This window comes from Nyctibius grandis, chromosome 3 (assembly GCF_013368605.1).
Source record: "Nyctibius grandis isolate bNycGra1 chromosome 3, bNycGra1.pri, whole genome shotgun sequence".
NCBI classification, from domain to species: domain Eukaryota; kingdom Metazoa; phylum Chordata; class Aves; order Nyctibiiformes; family Nyctibiidae; genus Nyctibius; species Nyctibius grandis.
This window is the reverse complement of record NC_090660.1, coordinates 43471757-43499168: the sequence shown is the minus strand read 5'-3', so window position 1 is coordinate 43499168 and position 27412 is coordinate 43471757. Positions and strand designations below refer to the sequence as shown.

Sequence of the window (27412 nt, the reverse complement as noted above, 5' to 3'; positions counted from 1 at the left end):
GCTCCACATCCTCAGAAATATGAACCTACCTTAAAGCCTGTTTCACAGTTTACAGCCATGAATTCAGCTCCCCAGCAAACTACTGAAAACTCTAAATCTTAGATATTTTATTTATCAAGCTTTTCCTCTTACACAAGAAGCTAAAATTCCCTTGAAAAAAAAAGTACAATTTGTGCAGCTTTTTCAGAAAAAAATCACAACCTCACGTTCTGATAACTCTTTCTTTCTTTTACACATCTACCAACTGCTCTGATTATCTGGCAACACCACAAGGATTCACTTTCAAGAAGGAATAAAGCACGTAGAACACAAACGCAATCTCCAAAATGATTAGCGCAAGTTAAGCAGCTGTTGCTGTGTATGAAAGCCAGCACCCTGAAGTTTCTTAACTTGTTAAAGCTGTGATCCAGCAATATGAAATAAAGGGTAGCTCGGTCTTGACAAGACTTTGATAAGGCTAGTAGAGCGGAATAGTTTGCTGCCCCTTTTCACTAAGTTGAGTAAAAGGGTCTGTTCTCTATTTCGGCCATTTGCTATTACACATAAAACCCATTACCAAAACCATTCATTGTAGAGAGTTTAAACCTTGAAGATTGTGTAGCTGTAACTCCTCTCCCCATCACATAGGTAACCTTGAAATGCAAATCATTTCTCAATACCCTCCTCTCTGTGTTTTAAGATAAGTCAAAGCCATTTTTGCACTTAAAATATTTTAGAAATTATTTTGATATCACAGAATCACAGAATCAACCAGGTTGGAAGAGACCTCAGGGATCATCGAGTCCAACCATTGCCCTGACACCACCCTGTCAACTAGACCATGGCACTAAGTGCCATGTCCAGTATTTCCTTAAACACATCCAGAGATGGTGACTCAACCACCTCCCTGGGCAGCCCATTCCAATGTCTAATAACCCTTTCTGAAAAGAAATTCTTCCTAATGTCCAACCTGAACCTCCCCTGGCAAAGCTTGAGGCTGTGTCCTCTTGTCCTATCGCTAGTTGCCCGGGAGAAGAGGCCAACTCCCACTTCACTACAACCTCCCTTCAGGTAGGTGTAGACTGCAATAAGGTCACCTCTGAGCCTCCTCTTCTCCAGGCTAAACAACCCCAGCTCCCTCAGCCATTCCTCATAGGTCAGTCCCTCCACACCCTTCACCAGCTTGGTCGCCCTCCTCTGGACTCGCTCCAACACCTCAGCATCTTTCTTGAAGTGCAGGGCCCAGAACTGAACACAGTACTCAAGATGCGGCCTCACCAGTGCCGAGTACAGAGGGACGACCACTTCCCTAGACCGGCTGGCTACTCTATTCCTAGTAGAGGCCAGGATGCCATTGGCCTTCTTGGCCACCTGGGCACACTGCTGGCTCATGTTTAGCCAGCTGTGGATCAGCACCCCCAGGTCTCTTTCCGCCGGGCCGCTTTCTAACCACTCTTCCCCCAGCCTGTAGCGCTGCATGGGGTTGTTGTGGCCGAAGTGTAAGACCCGGCACTTGTTCTTGTTGAACCTCATGCCGTTGGTCTCGGCCCATCTATCTAACCTGTCCAGATCCCTCTGTAGGGCCTTCCTACCCTCCAGCAGATCGAGGGCATGTAGCCAACCTCATTTATTAACCTCAAATCTAGAGCTTTCAGCAATAATACTTCCAAATATCACTAAGACCCTCCTTGTGTTACAGATTTTTTTTTCCTTCAGCATGACTGAGATGCCACATTTCTTCAGATTACCTCCTAATATTTCAGCAGGAGGTTAAGGTTTTGTGCCACTATCAAAGACAACTACAGCACTTTGCAACACAGCCATCCGTAGCATACAAAGCTTTTGTCTTCTCATTAAAACCATTTCAGATTCAGTCCTGTGTTGCTGCTGCTCCTCCCTCTTTTTCTGAGGAAATGAAATGAGGAAGAACACCTTAGAATTTCGAAATTATAAACTTCCTAAAATACAGCGGGGTTTTGTTGCCCCAGCTTCCCATTCCCTCAACATCAGAACTCTGAACTTTAGAATAAATCCACTTAACACATCATCTTAATATACGTTACTTCGAATATTTCCTTTTCCTCATTCCAGGCAAACATGGGATACACACTCCACAAACTTCTACTCTACACATGCAAACTACCAATCATAGTATATTAAAGCTCACTGGCAATCCATTAGCTTGTCTCCAACAAATGCTTTGCCTCAATTTTTAGGTTAGTATTTATTATTTGCTACCTTAAAATGACATATGAGAAGATAAGGGATAAGATCTTTCCAAATAAGCAGTAATAGAAATACTGCTCCACAGCTGAACTCCAATTGACATGTTGGCATTGGAAAAATCTCCCAATTTAAATGAGAAGGAAAAAAAAAAGGATACATTTTACAGTTAATCCATTGGCTATCTTCTACAGAAGAACATTGATTAAAGCAATGCTGGCTGGATCTGAAGAGAAAAATTCACCTTTGGGACCACATCTGCATGTAGCTTGAAGAATGAGTGGCTAATTTCAGACTGCATAAGAGCTATTTTCTTTCTACCCTAAACAGCTGCTAAGGGCCTGCACATATGCAGTCAATTTATCCTGGATAACTCTGGACAGCAGAAGAGTGAATAATGCAGAGGACAGGATGCATGCCACAGATATTCTGAAATGCACAAAAGAACATGATACAGACATACTCTACTGCTAGTTTACCTCCCCCAAGAAATATTAAGCATGCCAACTTCAGGCTGACTCCCACAAAAATATTCAAGCAAGTATTCCAGACTGGTCCTAAAAATAATATTAACACATTCACATGGTGCAGTGCTTGAACTGGTAGCAAGTATCAGACACGCCGGCTCTGCAATTACCCAGCTCCATGTAGTGAGCTTGCTGTTCTCAACACAGAGGACTGCTGTAAGCAAAATTGTTACCAAAATCCTCAGCAAGGTATCACGGCTATGTATTGGCTTATTTTAAAATAATGTTTAACTGCTATGTAATGCTAATTGTATGTACATATTTGTACCGGTTTAGCAAATTCTGCTGGCCTATGTTGACAGAAAAAAAATTATTTAAAAAAGAAAAAGGCCTCTCTCTCCTGCAATTATATATTCTTAACCAAAGCAGTTTTAAATGTCATTCAAAGGTAATTCCCGAGAGGCTTATACACTTGCTGAGCTCCCTTCACTAATTAATGGATCATTAGTAGGAAAGAACCCCTAACTGTTCACCTCCTGCACCACATACTGTCTTAATTACCTTTGTGAAGCAACCAATTTGTCTTTCAGTCATTCTGTCCAAAATCCCAAGTGAATTGACACAACAGGGAGAAAAAAAAAAAAAAAAAAAGTGTTTTCATACACACTTTTATGAAAATCCATAATTTTTATGACTGGCAAAGAATTTAGGGATAAGTGTTTCCAGCAAGATTTAAGAAAGGGGATTTCAATAAACTATAAGAGACAGAAGTGATAGACAGTGACTAAAGGAACAAAAAGCTCTTCCTGGGATTACAAATGTGGATACATCATTGAAAAGCCTTCCCTTTATGAAGCTTTTGAGAAAGTTAATTATATCATCACTTCATAATCATGACAGCTATGGGAAACAGCAAAACACTATCACAGCTGTTGTTTTCTTTTTTCAAGACCATTGGAACAGGCACCTATTCTGTGCCTTTCAAAATACTTCCTTGCAGAGCTCCTAATGAACAAGTTCTCTCCATGTTTACGCCCAATCCACAAATCCACTTGGAGATGAAACGGAAGCTTTACTGCCAGTTATCTTACAACAGAGATTAGATTGTTTTTCTTCTTCCCACTTCTCTTCACAAATCTATAAAAATAAAACCCAAAAAACCTGACATCCTTACAGACTACTTTTTTTTTTTTGGATGCACCTCAATGAAACACACACCGAAACCAGGCAAGAATCACTGATGCCAGGCAAGATAGGAGCCATGCTGGCTGCGAAAAGTGTGCCAAGGAACCAGGTCATTTACTCTATTTCCAAGGCTCTAGCGTCTGCTCAGGTTCCTGTTCCATGAACACCATTTCGGATACAAAGTTTCAGTGATCAAAGAAATCAACCACAGATAAGTATCTCCCTTTGAAACTGAATGCAGCAAACCATATACCTGAAATCTCCCTGTAGGTTAGCATATCCTTAATTTTGGTCACAAAGTGAAGCAGCTGGGAGACTCCACCACATAAGTGGTAACCTACTTCTTCCAGGAAACAAGACGTTAGGATCTCCAGTATTTCGTTTCATTGCCACTGCTGATGGAACTTTCAGATACACCTCACCAATGGCTGGGTCTCACAATAATTCCCATCTACAATCTACTACGATATGTATTTTTAATAGAGAAACGTTACCTTGCACAACCCTGGAAAAAAAGTGACAAGAACTAAAGACACTCCAGTCTTAATAACAATCGAGTCCACTCATAGAACATGGCTCTGAAAGCCAAAAGGGCCCATGAGAGCCTGTTGATCTTCAAGGACAACCTCTTCAAATCACAAAACAATCCAATCTGCTGTGTAGAAAGTAGGTATGGCAGAAGACTTACATGGGTTAACACAGAATTTCTGGGTGAGGGTTTTTTTTTTTAAAAAAAAGCCGGGGGTGTACACAGAAAGTAGAGGTAAGAAAATAAATACTTGGTATGAGTATAGAAACATTGCTTGAGCAGGCAGGATGAAATTAGACAAGCCCAAACTCATCTGGAGCTGAAACTAGAAAGGGATGTTAAGGTTTCTACAGGTATGCTGGCAAAAAAAAGGAAGACTATGGAAATTGTATGCCTGCTGCTCAACTAGCAGGGGACATAGTGACAAAGGACATGGATAAGACTTAGATATTCAGTGTCATCTTTGATTTTCTACTGGTGGGGTCTGAGCCTAGTAGTAGAGGACGAGGGAAGAAAAGCATTACCCACAAGAGTGGAAGACCAAGTTAGAAAGCTCTTAAGAAAGCTGGGCATACACAGACACACAGACCAGACAAAATGCATTTTTCTGGGTCCCCAGGAGGATTACGGAGACAGATTTTCTTTCCAGAAGCCACATCCATCCAGCATGGATTTAGAATAAGTAAATCAATCTGCCTGTTTTCTGTAGTGAGATGATTAGCTCTGTAAATGAGGGAAGAGTACTGGATATTGTTTGCCTTGACTTTAGCAAGCTTCTAACACTTATAAAAGGAAGCATCCTTAGACCTAAGTCAGTGATATATGAACTGAATGAGTGAACTATAACATGCATGACACAGCAGCTGGACTGCTGGGCTCAAAGGGTTGTAACCAAAGATACCATGTCCAACTGGTCTCTAATGGAGTTTCTCCAGATCAATATTGGGTGTAAGGTTTGTCTTTACTAATGACCAGAATGATGGAACAGAGTGTCCCCTCAGCAAACTTCCTGAGGACACCGAACTGGGGGAAGAGGCTTATATACTAGAGGGGAGATCTGCTATTCAGAGAGACCTCAATTGGCTGAAGTGGCCTGACAGAAACCTCATGAAGTTCTACAAAGGCAAAGTCCTGCATCTTGGGTGGAATAACTCCATACAGGCTGGGAGCTAACCAGATAGAAGACAGCTTTGCAGAAAAGGTCTTGGGGGACAAGTTGAACAGGAGTCAGCAGTATGCCCGTTGCAGCAAAGACGACTGCATACAGGGCTGCATTAGCAAAAGTGTACCCAGCAGACCAAGGGAAGTGATTTCTTCCCTTTCATTTGGCACTTATGGGACCACATCTGAAGGATTCTGTCCAGCTTTGTAATTGCCTGTACAAGACATACATTAACCTATGGGAATGAAGTCCAGCAGATGGCTACCAAGATGAATAGTGGCTGGAGAACAGGGTATACAAGGAAAGGCTGAGACAACTACACTTGTTCAGCCTTAAGAAGAGGAAGCTATTGCTACTGTTACAAACTACCTAGCTGGAAGTTAGAGAAGGCAGAGTCAGGCTCTTATCGAAGATGCATAGTGATAGGACAAGAGGCAATGGACACAAATTGCAGCTCCAAATAGATTTCAGACAAAACTTTCAACAAGGTTTTGATCAAAACTAACACAGATGCCCAGAGAAGTCCATGCCTGGAGATATTCAAATCTCAACTGGGAGATACCCCATCTAATTCAGTCTTGCATTGAGCAGGGAGTAAAACCAGATGACCTTTAGAAGTCCCTTCTAATTAAAACGATCAAAATTTCAGTGGCAATCAAAAATCAAAACTCTACAACTTGACCCTATCAGGTAAATACAGTGAGACTCACAATACTCCTGCTCATCAAAACTTTCTTGCTAAAGCCAAACTAGTGCAGATCAAGAAACAAGGGGAGGGAAGAAACTCAAAACATTTACTACAGTAAAAACAGATGAACAGGAGATTTACTGTGTTCACCAGAAACCTTGTGCTGCATATACAATTACTTGGGAACCAGTTATTTGCTGAAGGTATGCATGGAGCACCTGCATTTAGATACCCATGTATTATGTTCTGTCCTCACTGCTTTCACTACTTCAATCGATATATGGTTTAAGATACAGACCACCGCACTCTGCATTTTGCTTAGTGCCACTGCAGCCAACAAGATAACATTTATGTTCTATCAGCTACACAAAGAGCAGATCTTGTAGATCACTACCAGATTAAAGAAAAGGTATATGTACACACGTGCAAAGGAGCTTCCAGGTTCGGTTCATTCCTAGAAGAGGCTGCAAGTAATAGGGGTTTATCTGGAGGACACATCAGTGGAACTTTGCACATCTTTTAATGGCATGATAATACACCCTTTCCAGGCTCCTAGCTGTACAGGGTGTATTATCAGAGTAGTCAGTTTCTCAGTAGTAGCATACATGAAAAAAGGAAAAATTATGGAACTCTCTTGCAATGTATCTTGTCACTTTTTGTAAGGTACTTGTTATCACCAGAGCATAATTTACTATGGACAGGGTCCATAATAAATTATGGATTTGACTTAGTGTTGAGTATAGCAACAGCTTTACAGAATAACCCTTAACAATGTAAAATGAAATACCTGACAGGCAACAAATTAAAATAATTAAAGTTAATTAAACTTCTAAAATCTCAGAGTTATGAACATTTTTTAAAAATTAGATTATATGAGCAGCTGACATTACTAACAGTTTTGAAAAAGAAAATTACATACGTTTCTACTGACAGTTAGCACACTTCTGATGAACGAAGATACCTCTGAGAGAAAAGAAGTGCAAAGGCAGAATTCAGAATGAAATCTGATCTCACTTCCTTTCCTAATTCTCTACAATGCACCTGCCCTCCTCGACTTCTCAGGGGAGCTTTCTCCAGTTTAGTTTTGGAAGAAAACATTGCTTAGGCTCTGACATCAACACCCTATATTGTTTCTGCTTACATTCCTAAATGTTCCTCCTCTAAATCACTGAGAACTCACTCTCAAACAATGGGAAGAAGGAAAAAAAAAATGGTATTGCAATGTATCCAAAACCACTCCATTATTGATGCACATGTTACTTGACAACATCTCTAGACTCTCTTGATGAGCTTTTGAAGCAGCTTTGGTATAAAATTTACAGCGTATTTGTATGTTTGCTTTTTACGTGAGACAACTCCCTCCCTTCAAGCAAACAAAATATCTGGAAACTATACAAGTGAGGCTTACAAAAGAGCCTGCAAGGTGAACAACTGGTACTCCTGAATAGCAGCATATAATTCTTAAGTCTTTCAAAAGAAACAGGTTTTATTAAAACACAGGAGATAACGGCAGGGCATGTATAAGAATAATTAGTGGTAACTCTGCTTTCCCAAGAAAGCAGTATGAAGACCAGTCTCTTGCTTAAGAAACCTGTCCTGCCAAAAAAACCCAAAGCAGATTACGGAGAACAGTAAGGGTATCAAAAGAAAATCAAGAAGTGTGTCACCACAGAGTTCCTCAGCTGCCAGTAACAAGATCTCTGACATCCTACTGTCAATAATTCGTTTATACATTTTCCAGTGTTGTCCAAGTCTTCTGTTTGAAGAATCAATTCAGTTTCTCCTCTCCTCCCTCCTGAGCACTCCCAACAGGAAACTTGCCCATCACATGGCATAGCAAGAAGAATTAAATTCTTCTTCACAGCAAGAGCCTAAGCTTCCCCTCCTCCTCCTCTGTCCCCAACCTAGGGAAAGGTCCTCACTTAACTATTTCACTCTTTAGAGGGCATGACAGATGACAGACAACTCCAAAATCCCATGCTACTCTCAGAGGGAACCCCTTTCATTGTATAAGGCTCAGTGGCCTAAAATTTGCCTGTAACTACAATCTTTGACTAATGCTCAAATTCAGAATATTACCTTTTTAGCAGGATTCCCAACTATAAAATTTGTTGGTTAATACATATGCAGAGACAGACAAATGCACAGAAATATACTCTATACGTAGCAAAATGTATAGAGAGTTCCACTTCTCTTTGGGCAACTTATTACTTACTACAGCATTTAACATTAAGTTAAAAGACATAATTTCATTTCATTTTCCTGTCACTATTTGAGTACTTGGTGCTATATTAACAAGACACAAAAGGTAGCTGCAGTCAAACAAGAAACAGAAATATTACCCTACAGTATTTTTTCCAGTTAAAAGTTTAATAGGAAATTCAGAAGTTCATTGACTAGTGCCTCTTCTAAGCTACTGCTCCTAACAGCTGCAATTGCATTACTATAATAGTATTTTGAAATCTTCACTAAAAATATAAAACATGATAGTGTAAGACCAACTGTAACACTAAATAGTACCTGCCAATGATAAACTGCATCAACTTATAGGGCAGAGCAAACATAGTGGGGCTATTGAATCATAAGTGGAACACACACCAGGCTTCCATAATAAACCCAAGTGAAGAGAAGCTACTACTTATTAGAAAACTAGGTAAGCTTTAAGACTCCAAAAGCACTCCAACATTTCATATTCTCAGAATACAAAAGGACAAAGATGCTCTTCCAAAGGTGTTACCAAATATATTAACTAAGTGTTCTCAGTTTGTCCACGACACCTTTCCAAACCAGCTACAAAGATATAGTAGTGGTGCTGTGAAACCTAATAAACCTCCACAGATCAAAGTGCAAGAATGGGGAAATGCTTTTACAGTTGTTTGAGGGAAAGGAAAAAAAAAAAACACACAAAGAAAGAAAGAAAAAAAACACAAGAATTTCCCCCTTCATTTCCCTCGCTGTCAGTTGGTGGTTTCCTCTAGTCACATCTAATCCTCAGGGACACTGTGCATGAGCCTCCCAGTGAAGTACTGAGCAATATGACAAATGTCTTTCATACATATGCAGAAGCAGCATGTGCAATGGAGTGTCTTGTTCCAGAATTTTCTTTATAGGTAAAGCACACAGATCTGCAAGTAGAGGCAAACATACAGAACGACTGGTTGGAACAAAGCCACAGAACCACACCTTGCCTTAGAGGAGAATGTGATGAGCCACTGTCCCATCAGCATTTATTCCACTGTCTTGGATTCATCTTAAAGATCTGTCCTACCCACTATTAAGCAATATACTAACATGGCAGAAACATCATCTATGAGCACAAGGGGCCACATGACATTACTATGCATCTCTTATTCCAGTCTTGTGATCAGCTGTACACAGAATCACAGAATCAATCAGGTTGGAAGAGACCTCAGGGATCATCGAGTCCAACCATTGCCCTGACACCACCCTGTCAACTAGACCATAGCACTAAGTGCCATGTCCAGTCTTTTCTTAAACACATCCAGAGATGGTGACTCCACCACCTCCCTGGGCAGCCCATTCCAATGTCTAATAACCCCTTCTGTAAAGAAATTCTTCCTAATGTCCAACCTGAACCTCCCCTGGCGAAGCTTGAGGCTGTGTCCTCTTGTCCTATCGCTAGTTGCCCGGGAGAAGAGGCCAACTCCCACTTCACTACAACCTCCCTTCAGGTAGGTGTAGACTGCAATAAGGTCACCTCTGAGCCTCCTCTTCTCCAGGCTAAACAACCCCAGCTCCCTCAGCCATTCCTCATAGGTCAGTCCCTCAGCATCTTTCTTGAAGTGCAGGGCCCAGAACTGAACACAGTACTCAAGATGCGGCCTCACCAGTGCCGAGTACAGAGGGACGATCACTTCCCTAGACCGGCTGGCTACTCCATTCCTAGTAGAGGCCAGGATGCCATTGGCCTTCTTGGCCACCTGGGCACACTTCTGGCTCATGTTTAGCCAGCTGTCGATCAGCACCCCCAGGTCTCTTTCCACCGGGCCGCTTTCTAACCACTCTTCCCCCAGCCTGTAGCGCTGCATGGGGTGGTTGTGGCCGAAGTGTAAGACCCGGCACTTGTTCTTGTTGAACCTCATGCCGTTGGTCTCGGCCCATCTATCTAACCTGTCCAAATCCCTCTGAAGGGCCTTCCTACCCTCCAGCAGATTGACACTGCCACCCAGCTTGGTGTCATCTGCAAATTTACTGAGGGTGCACTCAATCCCACACGATCCTCTACAGCCTGTGCTGTGTGCTGCTCGCCCTGCCACTCGGCTCCAGTATTGCAGAGGCAGGGGTCATGCCAGCCTGTACTTCCCCTGTCCTCTCTCCAGCCCCCATTTGTTTCCCAGCAGCCCGGTACAATGCTAGCACGCAAGACTGAAAAGCTGGAAGGGAAAAGGGTTGTGGTGGGACTGGTAGGTATCCTTGTAACGCTTGCGCTGCAATCTCCATCCTAGCAACCCAGCCTTCAGTGAAGAATATTAGAGTGAGACCCAAAGCCCTCTGAAATTTTAGTGATCTCCCATGGTCAAACTTCTTAGACAAAATAACTTCTTTTGACATTGACAATGTATCTTTTCTTCCTTTTGCAGCATTTTAATTCCCCATCTAGAAAAGAAATATGCTTTTCCAAAAGTCTGGAAATTTAAATAATTTTTTTCAACTTCATTGCTATTACTAAGCAAGAGCAGCTTAGTAAGCTGCTTTCACAGCTACATATCATTGTTTTCTGTTTTAGGAATCACTGATGTAACACTAATAAGCTCACTTATCCACAAAACATGCCAACTGCCATGCTCAAAGAGACCCTGCTAGATGGCACATCCTTTGGATGCAGAGCAGAGAGCTCTCCCAAACCTTACCAACCAAGACCACAGTTATGTTGCTAGTCTTAAGTATTCATGGCTGTTGGTAACAAGAAAGACAAAGTTACCAGAACTTTAAAGCTAATCTGGTACACTCTACCAGATTATTCAAATGCCACGAGAAAACAGACACCATACTTTAAGAAAGAATTTTTCAGCTATTTTAAAGAAAAAGGATCCCTCCCACTCCCAGTCTGCTGAGGAAAACTTATCAAAAACTCTTAACAAATCTACTAAAAGCAAGCAATGACTCATTGGCTTGATCCAAGTATGTAACTAGGCACCTTACAACACACAGCCACATCTGATATGATGCTGAAGAATGACACAGATAACATTTTTTTTAAAAAAAAACCAAACCCTGACTTGTATTCTTCTTGAGGGTTTATGTATCCAGTTCTTTTTAAACACATTAGAAATTGGTTTAAGTGACCCATACACAAAGAAACAGCAACTAAAACATGGGCAAATTTCAGATCTTAGTCACTTTCTATTTGGCAGTTGGCACACATGGATCTAACTGATGCATATTAAATTTGCATTGAACAAGTGTACCATGAAGAAAGAAAAATGCTTTCATTAACTCACGTCCACTTTTTCAAACGTGTACTTGCCCATTTAAATGGCATTTTAAAACAGTACATACTCCTTGTTTTTGCTCATTGGAGTCTGTACTTAAAACAATGGAGAAAACCAAGCCAGCACATAAGCAACATTGTTTTAATGCATAGATGTGACTGGAAAATACTAGGTTCTTCATTTTAGGTTCTTCATTTTAGTCTCTCATATAGTGAGCTAACATACTATAAATAGTCCTCTATATATAAACATTGCAAATGTGTTTTTTCAAACCCTACCAATCACGTATATTTACTAACCCTGATACTACAGCAAGTTCATAATAATTTAATTGGAGCTTATCCAGGTAGAAATGCGCATTTCAAAGGGGTAACAAGTACTTTTTATGTTCATTAGGTACTATTCCTCACATTTCTAACTACTTCATTGATTAGTAGCTATATTACTATGTACTTCCCTTTGGATCCCCAAAGCTCTACCTACCTACCTTTACCTCCAGTTGTTCCTTCATTTTCTGGCCAACTTTATTCTCCCAAATGTTTAAAATAGATTGATTAAACACATTAGTATCTTAAGACCAAGTCCTATTAAACTTTTTCACACAAGTCCCCTTGAGCTCTGCAAGTCACTTATGCTATGAAAGGCCCAGAATCTGGCCCGATACGATTCTGGAAAAGTAAGAATCACTACATCAACCTGTTTAAGAAAAAAATACATTAAAAATAACAGACAACTTATCTCCAGAAAACACACGCATCAGTGATTGAGTTTCTGTGTGTGCAAAGCCGGAAGGTGGCTTAGGTTGTACATTTAATGCCAGCCTAAAAAAAAAGTAATGCTGTAGTCTGACAACTAAAGATAAATGTGACGCCGGTGCGAGCCAGCTCAGGAACGTCTCCCAGTTTCGGCCACTGAGCTCGGACGGGGTTACTTCCCCGCAGGCATGCTCACGGAAAGGGTGGGCAAGCCGCCCCCTCCTCGCTCGGGCACGGGAGCCCGCTCCGCTCAGTTTAAGGCCGGCAGCGCTGAAACACGGGCGACAAGGGGACTCCGGAGCGGCACCGTTAGGGCAGTTCCCTCCCGGCAGCCGCGGCTCCCGGTACAGCCCGAGGGGCTGCGCGGACCCCCGGGCCCGCTCCCTCCCCTCGCTTTCCCTCGTCAGCTCCTGAAGAGGGAAGGCACAACGCCGGCCTTCTCCGCGGAGAAGCCGGGGCCAGGCCCCACCGCCCGCCACGCGAATGCCCCGGGCCCTCGGCGGCTCCCGAGTCTCAGCCCGCAGACCGGCGAGCCCAGGCCGGGCTCCGCCCCGCCGCCGGCCCGTTCCGGGTCCGCAGCCTATCAGCCTCGGCCACAACACCGGGCTCTACCAACCGGGGCCGCTCCCGCAGCCGCCGCTCGCCTCCCTCCCCTCCCCCGCCGGGCAAGTGCCGGCGGAGCGGCCTCGGCCCCGGCCCCCGGCGGGGCGAGGGGCGGCACCGCAGCGGGGCCGGGGGCCACCACCCAGCCGGAGGCACGTCCCCGGCACGCACACGTGGGGCGAGCAGGAGGACGCTAGTAGCCGGGAGGGAAGAGCCCCGAGGCCCGCCGGCCACCCCCCACACCGCCCAGCCCAGGCCAGTGCTCCCCCCGGTGGGGCCGCGGCGGGCCGGCGAGGAAGGGCTGCAGGGAGCCGGTCGCTCACCAGGAGGAGGAGAAGGAGACAGCCAGGGTCAGGCAGGAGCGGGAAGATGGCGGGTCTCATGGTAGATGGGGCGCCCGGGAGGGGGAGAAGCGCGGCTCCCACTCTCCGCGGCAACGGCTCCTCACTTCCCCCGTCGCCAGGAAACACCCGGGCAAGTTCCACCGCGGGGCCTTGCGCTCCCCGCCTCCGCCGCTCACTTCCGGGTGCCCGCGCTGCGCGGGGCACGCCGGGAAGCGTAGTTCCAGCCGCCTCCGCCGCCCAGGGAAGGCGGGAAGAAGGGGGCAGGAGGCGCGGGGGCGATCCCAGAACGCACCGGGGCTGCCCGCGCCTGAGCCCCCGGCCCCGCCCGGCCGCTGAGGGGCGGGGCCGGGTGGCGGCGCGATGAGGAGGCGGGTGGGGTGGAGGTGAGTTACGGGGCGCAGCAGCTGCGGCGGCGGGAGGGGAGGGGAGGGGAAGGGAAGGGAAGGGAGGACAGGACAGGACAGGACAGGACAGGACAGGACAGGGCGGGAGGGAGGTGGCTGTCACCGCCTGGGCGAGGCAGGGTTAACCCTTTCCGCCTTGGTGGCGAGGGTGTCCCCGGCACCGCATCCCTTTCCGCTCTTGATCGGACGCTGGGGCTCGTTATGGGGCCCGCGGCCCCTCTGTCCGGGCGGGGGTCCCTGCCAGCCCTCAGGGCCGGCGGTGGCGGGCGGCAGCTTCGTTGCTGAGGCGGGTGACGAGGCGGCTCCGCGGGGCCCGGGCGGGTTGGGCAGCCCCGGCGGCGCCCGCGGAAAGTTGTCCACGTTTCGTTTGGCGTCGCTGGGTCCCGCCTTGGCCCTTCAGCCGCCCGGGACCCGGGGAACGGCTGTGGCTGCAGGGAGGATGAGGCGTGGTGAGGCGCTGCGCGCCTTGGGGTCTTCCTTTCCTCGGAGCTGGGGAAGCAACTTCTGCTTGTCCTGCGGAGGAACGCAGCCCTGTGTGAGGGGCTGAGCGGCTGGTGGGAGGGTGGGGAAACTTTAGCTTGATAATAGGGTTGAAGTGGAACGTCATCATTCGTTTTCATTCCTCGACGCTTCAATAGATTTGTGCTTTTTCTGACTTCCTGAGTTCTAAATGCTGAAAAGGAAGAACACCTAAAATTCAGTGCTTCATCCTCTTCCAGTAAAACTTTGGTCCTTACACTATATACGTGCTTTGAGACCTTGCAGAGCTGTCTCAAGAAAATCATGGAGAGCTGCAGTTTGTGTTCTTCACGCTTCCAGTGTGTACACAGGCGTAAGGAGTGAAACGGGGCGTAACGCCATTTAAAAGAAAATGCTTTACAACAGCTTTTTGCAAGTCAAGCCCAACCTGGCTTCAAAGAAGGCCTGACAGTCTCAGACTTCATGCGTGACCCTGAAAAAATCATTTGGCCTGTCAGTTTCATGAGCTAAAAACACCAATATATATATATGTAAATCATGTCTTTTTTTCTAGTCTGAAACTGGAACTTAACTTTTGTCACTTCTGCTATGTCTAACTTAAGAACCTGTGTTCCTCAATCTGTAGAATAACCGTCTTCTGAATTCATTCACATTTGAAAAATACTTTGATATTTTTTCATAGCAGCTCATTCTTCACTTGGAAACTATCAATCAGTAAAATTTGATAGAGTGATCTTGTTTAAATTTAACAGCTTTGTGTTTTGTTGAATAGAAAAACAATGTAGTTCTGATTATCTGTGTAATGCAAAGTGGACTTATCATAGTTTGGTATGAAATTTTACATACCTTGAAGAGCTCTTTGTGTCCATATGACTGTCCCTTTGTTTCAGGTGACTCAACAAGGCTAATCTTTTTCTACATGTTAGCTTAAAGAAGAGAAAGTGAATTATTTACTTGATTCCAATAATACAATGCATTTTACAGATAATGTCAATTATGTAACTTTGTATAAGCAGATCTTGTAGTTATTTTTCTTGTTGTTTTTCATCCCTTACGAAAAAATGCCTCATTTTTTGTTAATGAGGACCTTTACCAAACAAGTCCTCTGAATAACAATTCATCTGTTTGTCATATACATGAGAGAAATATCTGAGGAAAGTTACATATTTTCCTTTTATAGTTCCTCTTAATATTTCAGAGTTTCTCCGATGCAGAAGTAGCTCTTTCAATGGAGTTAAGACACTATACTGAGAATTGCTGTAGAAATAATTGGTTGCTTCTCTCACCTGTGTTACTGACACTTTATGCAGATGTCGTTCTTATTTTCATCTGGAAATTAGAAACATATTTCATTATTAATTCTCTTCTGTATGCAGTCAGTTTTACATAATTGTTGATGTAATTGGGATGCTTCTGGTGCTTTACTAAGTTCTCCAGTATTTGCTGAATTTTACACTGCTGCCCCTGGATGTTTTTTATTATAGTTTATTTGTTTGTGGAAGGGTAAAATGTAAATAAAATGGAGGAAAAGATGTCAGTGATAACTTTGGGGAATAAAACTAGTATCTCAAAATTCCAACAAGTGTAAAATTCCAATGGTGCATATAGGTCCACTTAATAATGAATGAGTCCTGATGTATTCTCTGTGTCTAGAGGAAGCTTTCGAGGAAAAGGTGGAGGCAAGTTAAAGACAAGCTGTAGTCTTTGTATGCCAAGTGCATGTTAAACTGTGCAGCACATGATCCACCTCTGCAGCTGTTTCCCTTCTGTTTCTTTCCTCTTGTCCAGATTGCAGTTGAGTATTGTAGTTTCCTTCATAGAGCAGGCAAATTTATATAGCTGTAGGAATAATAGAGGAGGAAAAAAGTCATGGTTAAGTAGGGGGAGGCACTGCGAGAACTTGTAACTGACACTCAGTTTCATGTTGTCCCTTTTGCTTTCTTCAGATTTGCCTGAATCAGAAGTGCAGCGTCTACTTTTATCGTATAACGTAGAGAAGATAACAGAAAGCATAAACCATACTGCTAGGTTGGGAGGAAAAGTTTAGCTTTGAATGAAACACATCAATTATGTGTCCTAAAAAGTCAAAAAAGCAGTTTTGTTGGAGGAGGAGAGGATACTTGGGAAGCAGAGAATAGTGCAAGTATTTTGAAAGATGTGGATATTCTTTATCCTCCTTAAAGGGAGACAACAATTGTAGCTAGGACTGGGAATGTTTGAAGGGCTGTTACATTAAAATTAAAACAATTGTGCTTTATGTCTTAAAGCGTATTTGGATTTGTTTGGGCTTGCGTAAGCTCTGTCCACCCTGCGTTGTCACGTATGCATCTGCACTTCGGCTTTCTTAAGCACCACGTCAAGTTGAGCTTTTCTGTAATTTGTTGTGGTGCGTTACAGCACTGTTAGCCTGTCTTACCTGGCTCTAAAAGTGGAAATGTTGTTAACCTATTGTCACATTAGGGTCTTTGAACTCCTTTCTGTTCTCTGCTCCTAGAAGTCAACAAAGCCATGAATCCATTAATGACAGAGTTCTGATTGTGGGAAGGATCACCTACTTACGTGGTAAAACAAGTGTGTCAAAAAAATGTTCGATGGCTTTTCTGAAATGTAGAGAGGTTCACCAAACTCGATAAGGATGGAAGCATTCGTGACTTCCAACATCATCATTGTCATGTTATTCTGAGGTTCACAGAAGAAGAGAGAGTGATAGGATAGGATCATGTTGTTCCATAGGTTTCAGATGACTGGAAATGGCTCCGGAACTATTAATGAGAAATAATACTTTCATAAAGTTATGTGAGGAGCTTGTCCTCACACTTCTGCACCAGCGTTCTCAACAGAGTGTACCAGTGCTGGTGTAGAAACAAGTAACTATTGCGCTCTAATAACTGGTCACTTCAGACAGGTGTTGGCAAGTTGCTTGTTGGGTAAGTGGCTGGGGTGATTTCTGAAATAATTTTATAGTGGTCCCTGAAACAGAAGTTGGGTTTGGGGAAATTACTTGCTTTAAGGAAGTGTAGCGAGCCATTGCACGTTTTCATAACGCATGTTCTCTAAGGAGTGATAGAGTTAGGCAATACCATGCTTACTCCTGGTTCTGAAGTGACCGACAGACGGCAGAGGGAGATCCGTGAACACGAGCAAGGAAGTGTTCCGGTAGTGAAGAGTTCTAGTATATGTATTCAAGGAAACTAGCATCTCATGCCTTCCTAGTCACACCATTACTAGTTTTTATGAGGGAGAAAGGTTGGGAGGCAAGGAATTATATTTCTTAGGACATGATGAACCCACTTTCATGGCTCATGAAAACTCAACCAGACGACTTCAGGAAGGGAGAGTTCAGTGATACGGTTAGCTGTTGAAAGAAGCAGCAGAGCTGCACTTGTCTGTTGGAGGACAAGGTGGAGAAGCAGCAGTTTATAGACACTAGTGTGTTAAAAGCTTTGTCTGCAGTTACCGTGCAGTATACTTTAGACAATGTCTGAGTTATACCTGAGTGTTTTCATGTAGAGTGGATGCAGTCTATTGATGTGTTGTTGAGCAGGTTTGCACAAACACATGGTTCCGTATTTGTGCTTATTCCGGGGATGTGATATGAACTGCTACCGTGATTGTGCAGAGGTCCTTTGAGTAACTGATTAGATTTGCCATGAAGCTTCCTGTATTAATTTTCTTATCAGCTCTCCAAGGAAGTTTGGAGCTTCTGAAGAAGAGTCTACAATTATATTAGAGTATTAAGTTGTATTTGATTTTTTTTTTTTGTTTGCAGGTTTGTTTCCCTTTACCTTTATTACTTCATGCTTAATATCTGCTGTAGAAATATCATATTTACATAAAAGTGAATGTTTTTCTGGTATTTTAATAACATTTCCTCCCAATGTTGATATGTATCCATCCGCAGTTATCTTAATAACAACAGATGCTGTGTAACAATATATGAACATTATAGAAAAAAATAAACCAGATGGTTGAAAATAACAATTGAAGCAAAATAGCTTCCTCCCGCTGTTTTCCAAGTGTACTATGATGTAAATGTGGTACATGAAAAAAGGAGTATATTTAAATTAACATGGAACAGAAGATGAGGTAAAGAATTCCCAGAATTCAGTAGACAGCCCCAGCAACACCTCCTTTTGTTTCAGAAGAGGCTAGGAAGGCAACTGTGGTACTAGACGTGATTTAGGAAAGACGTAGAGAAGAAAGAAGAGAATGCCATTATACCACTGCATAAATCCATGTTTTGCCCACATCTTGAATAACTAGTGGAGTTTTCTTTCCATCTCAAAAGGGTTAGAACAGAACTGTGAAAAGGTCCAAAAAAGGGCACTTAAATGTTCATGCATACAGAAAAGCTGCTGCCTGCGTAACAGCCATGTAAGCTGTGACTCTCTCAGCTAGAGGAAGATAGGATTGGGGAGGATATGTTAAAAATCTGTAGAATAATTACGGGTGGATAAGAATTGTTTATTTACTGTCCCTTCCAGGACAAGGATTAAGGGCCCTCAGATGGCAAGAGCCAGGACAAGACAGATGAAAGCAAGCACTTTGTCCATACAGTGTTTGGTTGTGGTGCAGAACTCCTTGCCAGTGGGTGTTATGGATGCTATGAGTTTGCATAATCGTAAAAGGAGACTGGACATGTTTATAGTAGAGAAATTAGTTGAAAAAAAATTAACAGAATTTGCACAGCACTAAATACACAGAAACTAAGTCTACTTCAGGAAGTGACTGAACTAGAAGTAATTGTAGGTTGGGAGAGTATTTGGAAGAGGGGGACAAAATCCTATTCATGTATATAGAATCATAGAATAGCTTGGATTGTAAGGGACAAAAAAATGTATTCCTTATATCTAGTCTAAATCTACCTTCTTTTAGTTTAGAACCGTTACCCCTTGTCCTATCGCAACAGGCCCTGCTGACAAGTTTGTCCCCATCTTTCTTATAAGCCCCCGTTAAGTACTGGAAGGCTGCAGTAAGGTCTCCCTGGAGCCTTCTCTTCTCCAGGCTGAACAACCCCAACTCTCTCAGCCTTTCCTCATAGCAGAGGTGCTCCAGCCCTCTGATCATCTTTGTGGCCCTTCTCTGGACTCGTTCCAACAGCTCCATGTCCTTCTTATGTTGGGGGCCCCAGAGCTGAACACAGTACTCCAGGTGGTGTCTCACAGGAGCAGAGCAGAGGGGCAGAATCACCTCCCTTGATCTGCTGGCCACGCTGCTTTTGATGCAGCCCAGGATATGATTTGCCTTCTGGGCTGCAAGCGCACACTGCTGGCTCACGTTGAGCTTCTCGTCAACCATCACCTCCAAGTCCTTCTCCTCAGGGCTGCTCTCAATCCCTTCATGCCCTAGCTTGCATTGATACCGGGGTTGCCCCAACCCATGTGCAGGACCTTGCACTTGGCCTTATTGAACCTCATGACATTCACATGGGCCCAGCTCTCAAGCTTGTCTAGGTCCCTCTGGATGGCATCCCGTCCCTTAGGTGTGTCAATTATTTTTTTCTCTATATATATATATATTTGCTCTGTTCTTCGGTATCTACCATTTGCCGGTTTGAGACAGGATTTAGAGTCAGGCTTCTGGTCTAATTCATTGTGGCTTTTCTTACACACATATTTTCCCAATTCTATTCAGGTCTGAAGAACACTTACGATCTAGAAAGCTGATCTGATTATTTCACTTATGCCAGTTGGTCAAATAAAAGGTACTACTTCAACTTATAAACACTGTCCTGCATATGTCCATAGAGCATCATGGTAATGATGATACCACCAGATATCCAGTACTGGAGGAATGTATCAATTTGATACTCGATAACAAACTTCATTGGTTACTGAACTGAAGCATGCATGCCAACACTCTGAAGAACAGTCTGTTGGATTTGTAGATAAACACTATCCTATTTGCAGACTTTTGCAAAGCTTATTGCCTGAAATTCATGTTGAAGGCAACGAAACTATAACACATATATATATCTCTCTCTCCTTAATGTAGGCTTTTTCTGGTTTAATCTTGGCTAGAGGTAAATTTAGTCCATGAAATAAGAAACGTGTTTGTTCTTTTCTGTTTTTAACGGAACAGTTTATTCTCTTTAGCATTGTTTGAGTCATTTTAATGACTCATTATAAAATTAATTCTATTTTATTGTTTTTTTTCTAGAACTGAATTCCTACAAATTCTGTTGGTGGTGCAGATCTGACCTATGGTAATACCTTGAAAGAGTATGAATATTTCAGCAAACTGCCTCTTTAGTGGTTCCTCGTTAGCATCTGAAGTGCATGCTGCTGCTGTTAATGGAGATAAGAGTGCCCTCCAAAAGCTAATAGCAGGTAAATGTTACCATTGTAGATGCATTTTGATTACTTCAGACCTGAAGCTTTTTGGTTTTGACTTGCTGCTCTGATCTTTAAGATGTATTTTCCTTTCTTAATGATATGTATTTGTAGAATAAATGTAGTCCTGAAAATAGGACTGATTTTTATTACTTCTTACTATTTGTTGGCTTTGATTGGTACTTCTGTGTGAACTAAAATAGAAAATTGGTAAGTGATACAACCAGAGAGTTATTCAGGACTCCTGTTTCAGGGAATTTGAAATTCTGGAGAAGTGCTTGGGGCTGAAATATTTTGGCCCCAAATCCTTATTTTTGGAATCGTAGCTTTCGTGGGAAATTTTATAAACTTGTTTTTACAGATCATTTATTACAGTTAATGAAGTCATGTCACAGTGTCGTATTTGGAGACAAAATGAGCCAGCCCTACTTGTTACTTTGATTCTGATACCCTAACAATGTTCCTCAAGACAAATTAAATGTAAGGAGAGAGTCTGGTCCTCTTGAAGCTGGAGAAAAAAAAAATACCATCCATTAAAAAGCCCAGGATTTCACCTTTCCTCTCTGTCCAAGAACTATGTGGCATTTCAGGTTAGTAATTTTCAAAAGCAGTATGTGTTCTGTGTTCCAAAACCAATTTTACATACATTTGGAAGGCTGTCATATGGTAGGTAAAGACTTTGATTTTCAGAGTTTATGATTAAATGCAATGCCAGCTGATACTGTAGAAGTTTTATTTTTCTCAGCCTTTTTTTGAAAATCCCATTGCTGGAGCTTGGTGAGGGTGAAGGACTGTGAAATAATAAGAAACTTAGTCTGTATTTATGCAGTTAACTGTCACTTTTAATGGATGTAAAGGATTTAATGGTAACCACATTAAACCAACAGTCAAGTTTCTTTATGTATCTTCTGATGACCTCTGTTGAAGACAAGATGGTAAGTTATGTGAATCTATTGTCTAAGCTGTATAGAAAGCAGTAAATCGTTCTTTTTTACAACGTAATCTAATTCTCTCAAAAGACAATTAGAAGTCATTTAACTTAAACAGGAGAAAAAGTTTGAGGGAACTGACTTTACAGAAGCTCCACTGGTTGAAACAAGTATTTTTTGTTGGGCCTTCAACTTTATTTTGTCATATGATGGCTCAAACATACACTGATTGCATTTAATGCTATATGTTCACTCTTTTGTAGAATATTTTGTAAACCATGTATGAGCAGTCGATATGCAGATGCTTCTAGAAATCTGTGGGATGCAACTACAAAGTACCTTTAAATACGTGGGGTGTTTTAAGTTCTCCGCCTGCATATGGAGGGGGAAAAAAGTCTGAGCTTTCAAATCCTGGTAACAATCATAAGCAACAACAAAGAGTTTTTGCTTACTTCAGTATCTTTTTGTTAATCTCACAGCCAAAAGATGTATTTTGAAAACACAAAGGAACAAATACTTCTGTGTTGCTGGTATGCCTTGTCAACTATACCACAAAACAGCCATTAGAACCAGATTTGGAAATCACTATTCTTTTAATGGTGATCATGCAGCAACAAAATAAAAATGCTGTGTGTTATTTTACATAGGAGAGAAAGCTGCGTAATCCTTGCAGCCTTTGCTATAATAGCAAAATTTGGCTTTTCTGCTTTGTCATGTTTTGACAGGATACAGAATCACAGAATCACAGAATCACAGAATGCTAGGGATTGGAAGGGACCTCGAAAGATCATCTAGTCCAATCCCCCTGCCGGGGCAGGATTGCCTAGACCATATCACACAGGAACGCGTCCAGGCGGGTTTTGAATGTCTCCAGAGAAGGAGACTCCACAACCTCTCTGGGCAGCCTGTTCCAGTGTTCAGTCACCCTTACAGTAAAGAAGTTTTTCTTCAAATTTAAGTGGAACCTCCTGTGCTCCAGCTTGCACCCATTGCCCCTTGTCCTGTCAAGGGATGTCACTGAGAAGAGCCTGGCTCCGTCCTCTTGACACTTGCCCTTTACATATTTATAAACATTAATGAGGTCACCCCTCAGTCTCCTCTTCTCTAAGCTAAAGAGACCCAGCTCCCTCAGCCTCTCCTCATAAGGGAGATGTTCCACTCCCTTAATCATCTTCGTGGCTCTGCGCTGGACTCTCTCTAGCAGTTCCCTGTCCTTCTTGAACTGAGGGGCCCAGAACTGGACACAATATTCCAGATGCGGCCTCACCAGGGCAGAGTAGAGGGGTAGGAGAACCTCTCTCGACCTGCTGACCACACCCCTTCTAATACACCCCAGGATGCCATTGGCCTTCTTGGCCACAAGGGCACACTGCTGGCTCATGGTCATCCTGTTGTCCACTAGGACCCCCAGGTCCCTTTCCCCTACGCTGGTCTCCAACAGGTCTGTCCCCAACTTGTACTGGTACATGGGGTTGTTCTTGCCCAGATGCAGGACTCTACACTTGCCCTTCTTATATTTCATTAAGTTTCTCCCTGCCCAACTCTCCAGCCTGTCCAGGTCTCTCTGAATGGCTGCGCAGCCTTCCGGCACATCAGCCACTCCTCCCAGTTTTGTGTCAACGAAACAGACGAAACATACGACACAGACCTTACTTTTGACAGGACAGGACAGGACCAAAAAAAAAAAGTATTGCCTAGCAGAAGAAGAATGCATCAGAGTAATATTTTTAGCTGTTTACCAGGCACTGTTGAAAGTATAACTTGATGCCAGAAGTAAATTGAGCAATTGGTGTTACTCACTGAATTTCATGACTGCATTTAGCAGCAGCATCTAATTCAGGACAGTACTTCAGCATTCTGTGTGTGTATGCTGGATTGCTTAACAACATTCTCCAAACACAGCCAAGCTTTGCATCTTGATTATGTGGCTAGTGGTATATGCAGTAACATGAAGTCTGACTTTCTCCATTTAGAGAGGGCTTTTTACCCCTAAATTCATTATTACTTTCCTCTTTGAGTTTTCCCTATTCAGTTATTAACATAGAAGGGGCATAGAAGCTGGTTAAACAGTTACTTAGAGCAGCCCCTCTAACCTGTGTGGTGAATATTCCTTTTCCCATCTGTAGCTTGATGGAGCATGTGTGACTGTATACAAACATATACATTGGTACATACAGGCTGCCCATGGAAGTGGTTCAGTCACCATCCCTGGCTGCCCATGGAAGTGGTTCAGTCACCATCCCTGGAGGTGTTTAAAAGATGTGTAGATGTGGTGCTTAGGGACATGGTTTAGTGGTGGGCTGGGCAGTGCCAGATTAAGAGTTGTACTTGGTGATCTTAAAGGTCCTTTCCGACCAAAACGATTCTATGGTTGTATTTGAATATAATTCATGAGTATGGACACATGTGTAAACTGCTGCCCGATTGCCTGTGATTTTAAAGAAACAGGTGTTTGAAATAATACAGTGTGTTCTGAATACTGTGTTCCTTTTGACATCCTGTACCAATAAGAGGCATAAACAGACAGAATCAAAGGTAAGTAGAAAATTTATGTAGAGAAAGAGAGCTTTGGAACAAAGCATCCCTTTATGTTAACTACTACTGATGTTTAATTACAGGACTTTCTAAACAGCTTGTGAGTTAAAAACCATAAAGCACAGTATGTGCCAACTGTTTATTGTATAACCAATGCTCTAACAAAAGTGTGCTAATTGTTTGCATTGCCTGAGTTGCTTAGCACTGTATCACATTGTTTTAGAAATGTATGATCTCAGGCTTTGGGGAAAACTCACAGTATTTTCTTTTCTATGTTTTATACAACACTGAACGTGTCTTTAATTAACAGTTTTTCAGTGTTAAAACCCATCTGCATGATTTAAATCCTAGGCAAAAAGGGAGCAAAAGTTGATTTTGTGTATGGAGGATCATTTTGCATTTAAGGCATTTATGTAGAGTTTCAGGAAGATGCTTCTAATGGTTTTAGTTGTTTATAAGAACACAATAATGAGTATAATAGTCATTATACTGAAGTGTCTGTTCAGTCCAACTCCTCATTCTAAAACCCTTATCACCTATGGCTTGCATGCAAGTGCTTCTAAAACTCTGATACGATGTTTCATTGTACATGTTAACTATAAATTCTTAGTTGCAAATATGCAGTTGCATGTCTTTGATTCTCTGCTTCTTTCTTCCATGTTCTGCGATGTGGGAGGCTGAATAAAACTCAAATCAGATATTACAAAAGGCAAGATTCTTGCAAGTATCAAGAGATGGTCTGTCTTTTAATAATTAAGCAGAATTCATCTCCTCCTCCTGCCCTTTCTCTTCTTCTGGTTTGAAAAATGCATAGAAATTGTTAGGGTCTGATGTGACTGCTTGCACAGACTGTGAGGAAGTGATGAGGTATGAATATGAGAGTTAAATTTTGGAATTGAGCCACTTGATTCCGTGGTGTTCATGACCTCCGTTGGCAACAAGCTTATGAAATGCATAATCTGGGTGGGGTGAGGATGTTCATCCTGAAAGGGGAGGGATCAAAGATACTTCCTTTCTTAGGCAGGTATGTGGAAGAGAATTTAATTTTGCCACAGCACATTTTAGATACACCAATATGTGAATGTTTAGAAGGCTACCTGGGCTTTCTTGATTGTAGAAAATATTTACTAAATTTTACTAAAAAAAAATTTACTGCAACTGTGAGGTCCACAGGGTGCTGTGGTTAGTGCATTTCATCAGGTTAGTCCCCCTTAGCACCTGGTGGTGATATAGTAGCTCCTAGTCCTTGTCCTGTCTCTTACCCTGAGCACAGAGACACCCTTCCGGGAAATGCTCACAGAACCTTAGGCATTCTAAGGGCCTTACAGAATCTTGAAGTAAACGAAATAATAACAAAGAGAAACCTACTGTTAGCTGAAGATAGTTTGTTTCCCTTAAAAAAACAGTGCAGCAGCTTCAGGCAAATCACTGGCATCAAGTTTTGAAGGTCTTGCTCATTTTTCACTCAGACTGTCTGTAGTCATGGAAACTCTTTGTCCTCAGCTACATCACTCTTTGGGAGCTGTACATGAAATTAAATGTTTGTTGCTCTACTTAGCTGGGTTGTACTTGAGCTTTAGACCATTTTTGCTAGTCTTGACCGTACCCATTTCTTTCTTTTAGTCTCCACATTCTGTATATCCTCTAACATTATATGACAGAAAGGGAGCTTGGGATTTGACGGAGAGGGACTAGTTTTGCACACTGCTGATTTAAGAACAAGTGTTACATGAGCATAAGCCATGTGCATGTGTCTTATTGGGAGAAATGAATGTTTATGTATTTCTTTTTAAAAATATACGTGATTGTGTAAGTCCCATCATCTTCAACAAATTTAAGCCGCTATTGAGGCTATGTTAACACTGAACAGTGGAATATGGTTTATTGGTGTCTAAATTACCAGACTGAACTAGTGCTGGAAGAACACCTGACTATACTTAGATAATTAAAGAAACTGGTTGACTGAGAGCAGTGCCATGTTAAATTATGCTTGGGACCTCAGTATCTGTATGTTGCGGCACAGGGCTGCATGGTTGGTCATAACTGGCTTTGATGTTTCTGTACTATGCTCTATTGCGTGGAAAAAGCATTTATTGTTAGCTAAAATACTGAGACGTAGGACATCGACAGTTTGACAGTATGTATGTATAACTTTAGAAATACTTTCTAATAGTGGAGGAGAGAATTATCTTGAAACTGCATCCAGTTTGGAATGAAATCATAATACTATGAAATGAAAGTCTAGTAAATGTTTTTGCAAGTTAGGTAAAATAAAATTTTGGATTCCCCTGTTTTACTCCTATGTTACATTTTGATTTATTTCCTAATGGCCATGTAGCTAATTAAACAAGTGACATTTTTTTCTATATGCTGCTTTCTAATGCATTTGGTAAATATTACAGGTTTTCATTTTGAGTAGAAGTAAAAAACTATAGGCTTCAATAATGAAAATAAGATGACACTAAAGTGAATATTTAAAGACAATACATGAAGTTTTTTCTCAAAAAAGTTGATAAAAATTACAATTTTAACAGTATCAAATATGTACATAGTGTTAGTAAAAATTATATGACCTATTTATTTTTTCACGTCAAAATGTAGTTACATATAACAAGACATAAATAATAATCCAAATACCTTTCAACTTACACAGCTTTGAACTCCCCTTTAGAAACATATTGCAAATTATTTTTCAAGAGTCTTAAAAATTACTTTTAAATACACTACCATAAAATTAAACTTTTTTGATACGTTTTGTTTCGATGTGAAGAGTAATGAATAAGATATAGCCAATACTATCTTCTCTAATTCTAAGCAAATTTCAGACCAGATTCTTATGCAGCTTTTATGCAATGTCCCACAAGAAAAAAATCACCTGTGTAAATTGAAAAATGTAATTTTCTATTGTTTGATTTATTATTTGATTTTTATTCAGTATAAAAAAATACTTTAGTCATTTATTTATTGAAAAAATCTAAGACTCAGCTGTTATGCTTATTATGAGAAGGTTTCTAAAGGTAAAAATGAGGAAAAGCTAAAGCTGACAAGAGTATGTGCAGTTCCCAGTGGCTTATCTGCAGAAGGTGGAGTTGTAGCTATTCTGATTCTTCATTTATGTAGTAATAATACAGTAGGAAAAGATAGCATTCTGTTCAAACTAGTTGAAGTTGCACAGAAATCCAGAACAAATGTATATATTTTTCTACATACGTGGAAGTCTAAAAAAAATTAGATGGGAGAACTAGGATATCGTGCTCTAAATGAGGCTGTTGATAATATGGTGAGAACGTAAAAATCTGTGGAAGGGAAAGCATCAATGGGGACAATGTTTTTTCTGTATACTT

General features: G+C 41.9%; 2 protein-coding genes across 5 annotated transcripts in view; one reads left to right on the top strand and one right to left on the bottom strand.

Annotated features, from left to right (window-relative positions):
• ERP44 (endoplasmic reticulum protein 44) overlaps window positions 1-13554 on the bottom strand; it is a 55460-nt gene extending 41906 nt beyond the window's left edge. The window contains exon 1 of one of the 2 annotated variants that reach the window (XM_068396431.1): window positions 13368-13554. In XM_068396431.1, the coding sequence (XP_068252532.1) occupies window positions 13368-13427 (60 nt within the window). In that variant the 5' untranslated portion in view covers window positions 13428-13554. Of the gene's footprint in view, window positions 1-12173; window positions 12906-13367 lie in introns of those variants that run through there. The other variant, XM_068396432.1, reaches the window with a different exon arrangement.
• Window positions 13555-13640: 86 nt separating this feature from the next.
• Window positions 13641-27412, top strand: part of INVS (inversin) — a 100343-nt gene continuing 86571 nt past the window's right edge. The window contains exons 1-2 of one of the 3 annotated variants that reach the window (XM_068396127.1): window positions 13641-13771; window positions 20432-20601. In XM_068396127.1, coding sequence (XP_068252228.1) covers window positions 20496-20601 — 106 coding nt within the window. In that variant the 5' untranslated portion in view covers window positions 13641-13771; window positions 20432-20495. Of the gene's footprint in view, window positions 13772-19905; window positions 19977-20431; window positions 20602-20965; window positions 21195-27412 lie in introns of those variants that run through there. The other 2 variants (XM_068396128.1, XM_068396129.1) reach the window with 2 other exon arrangements.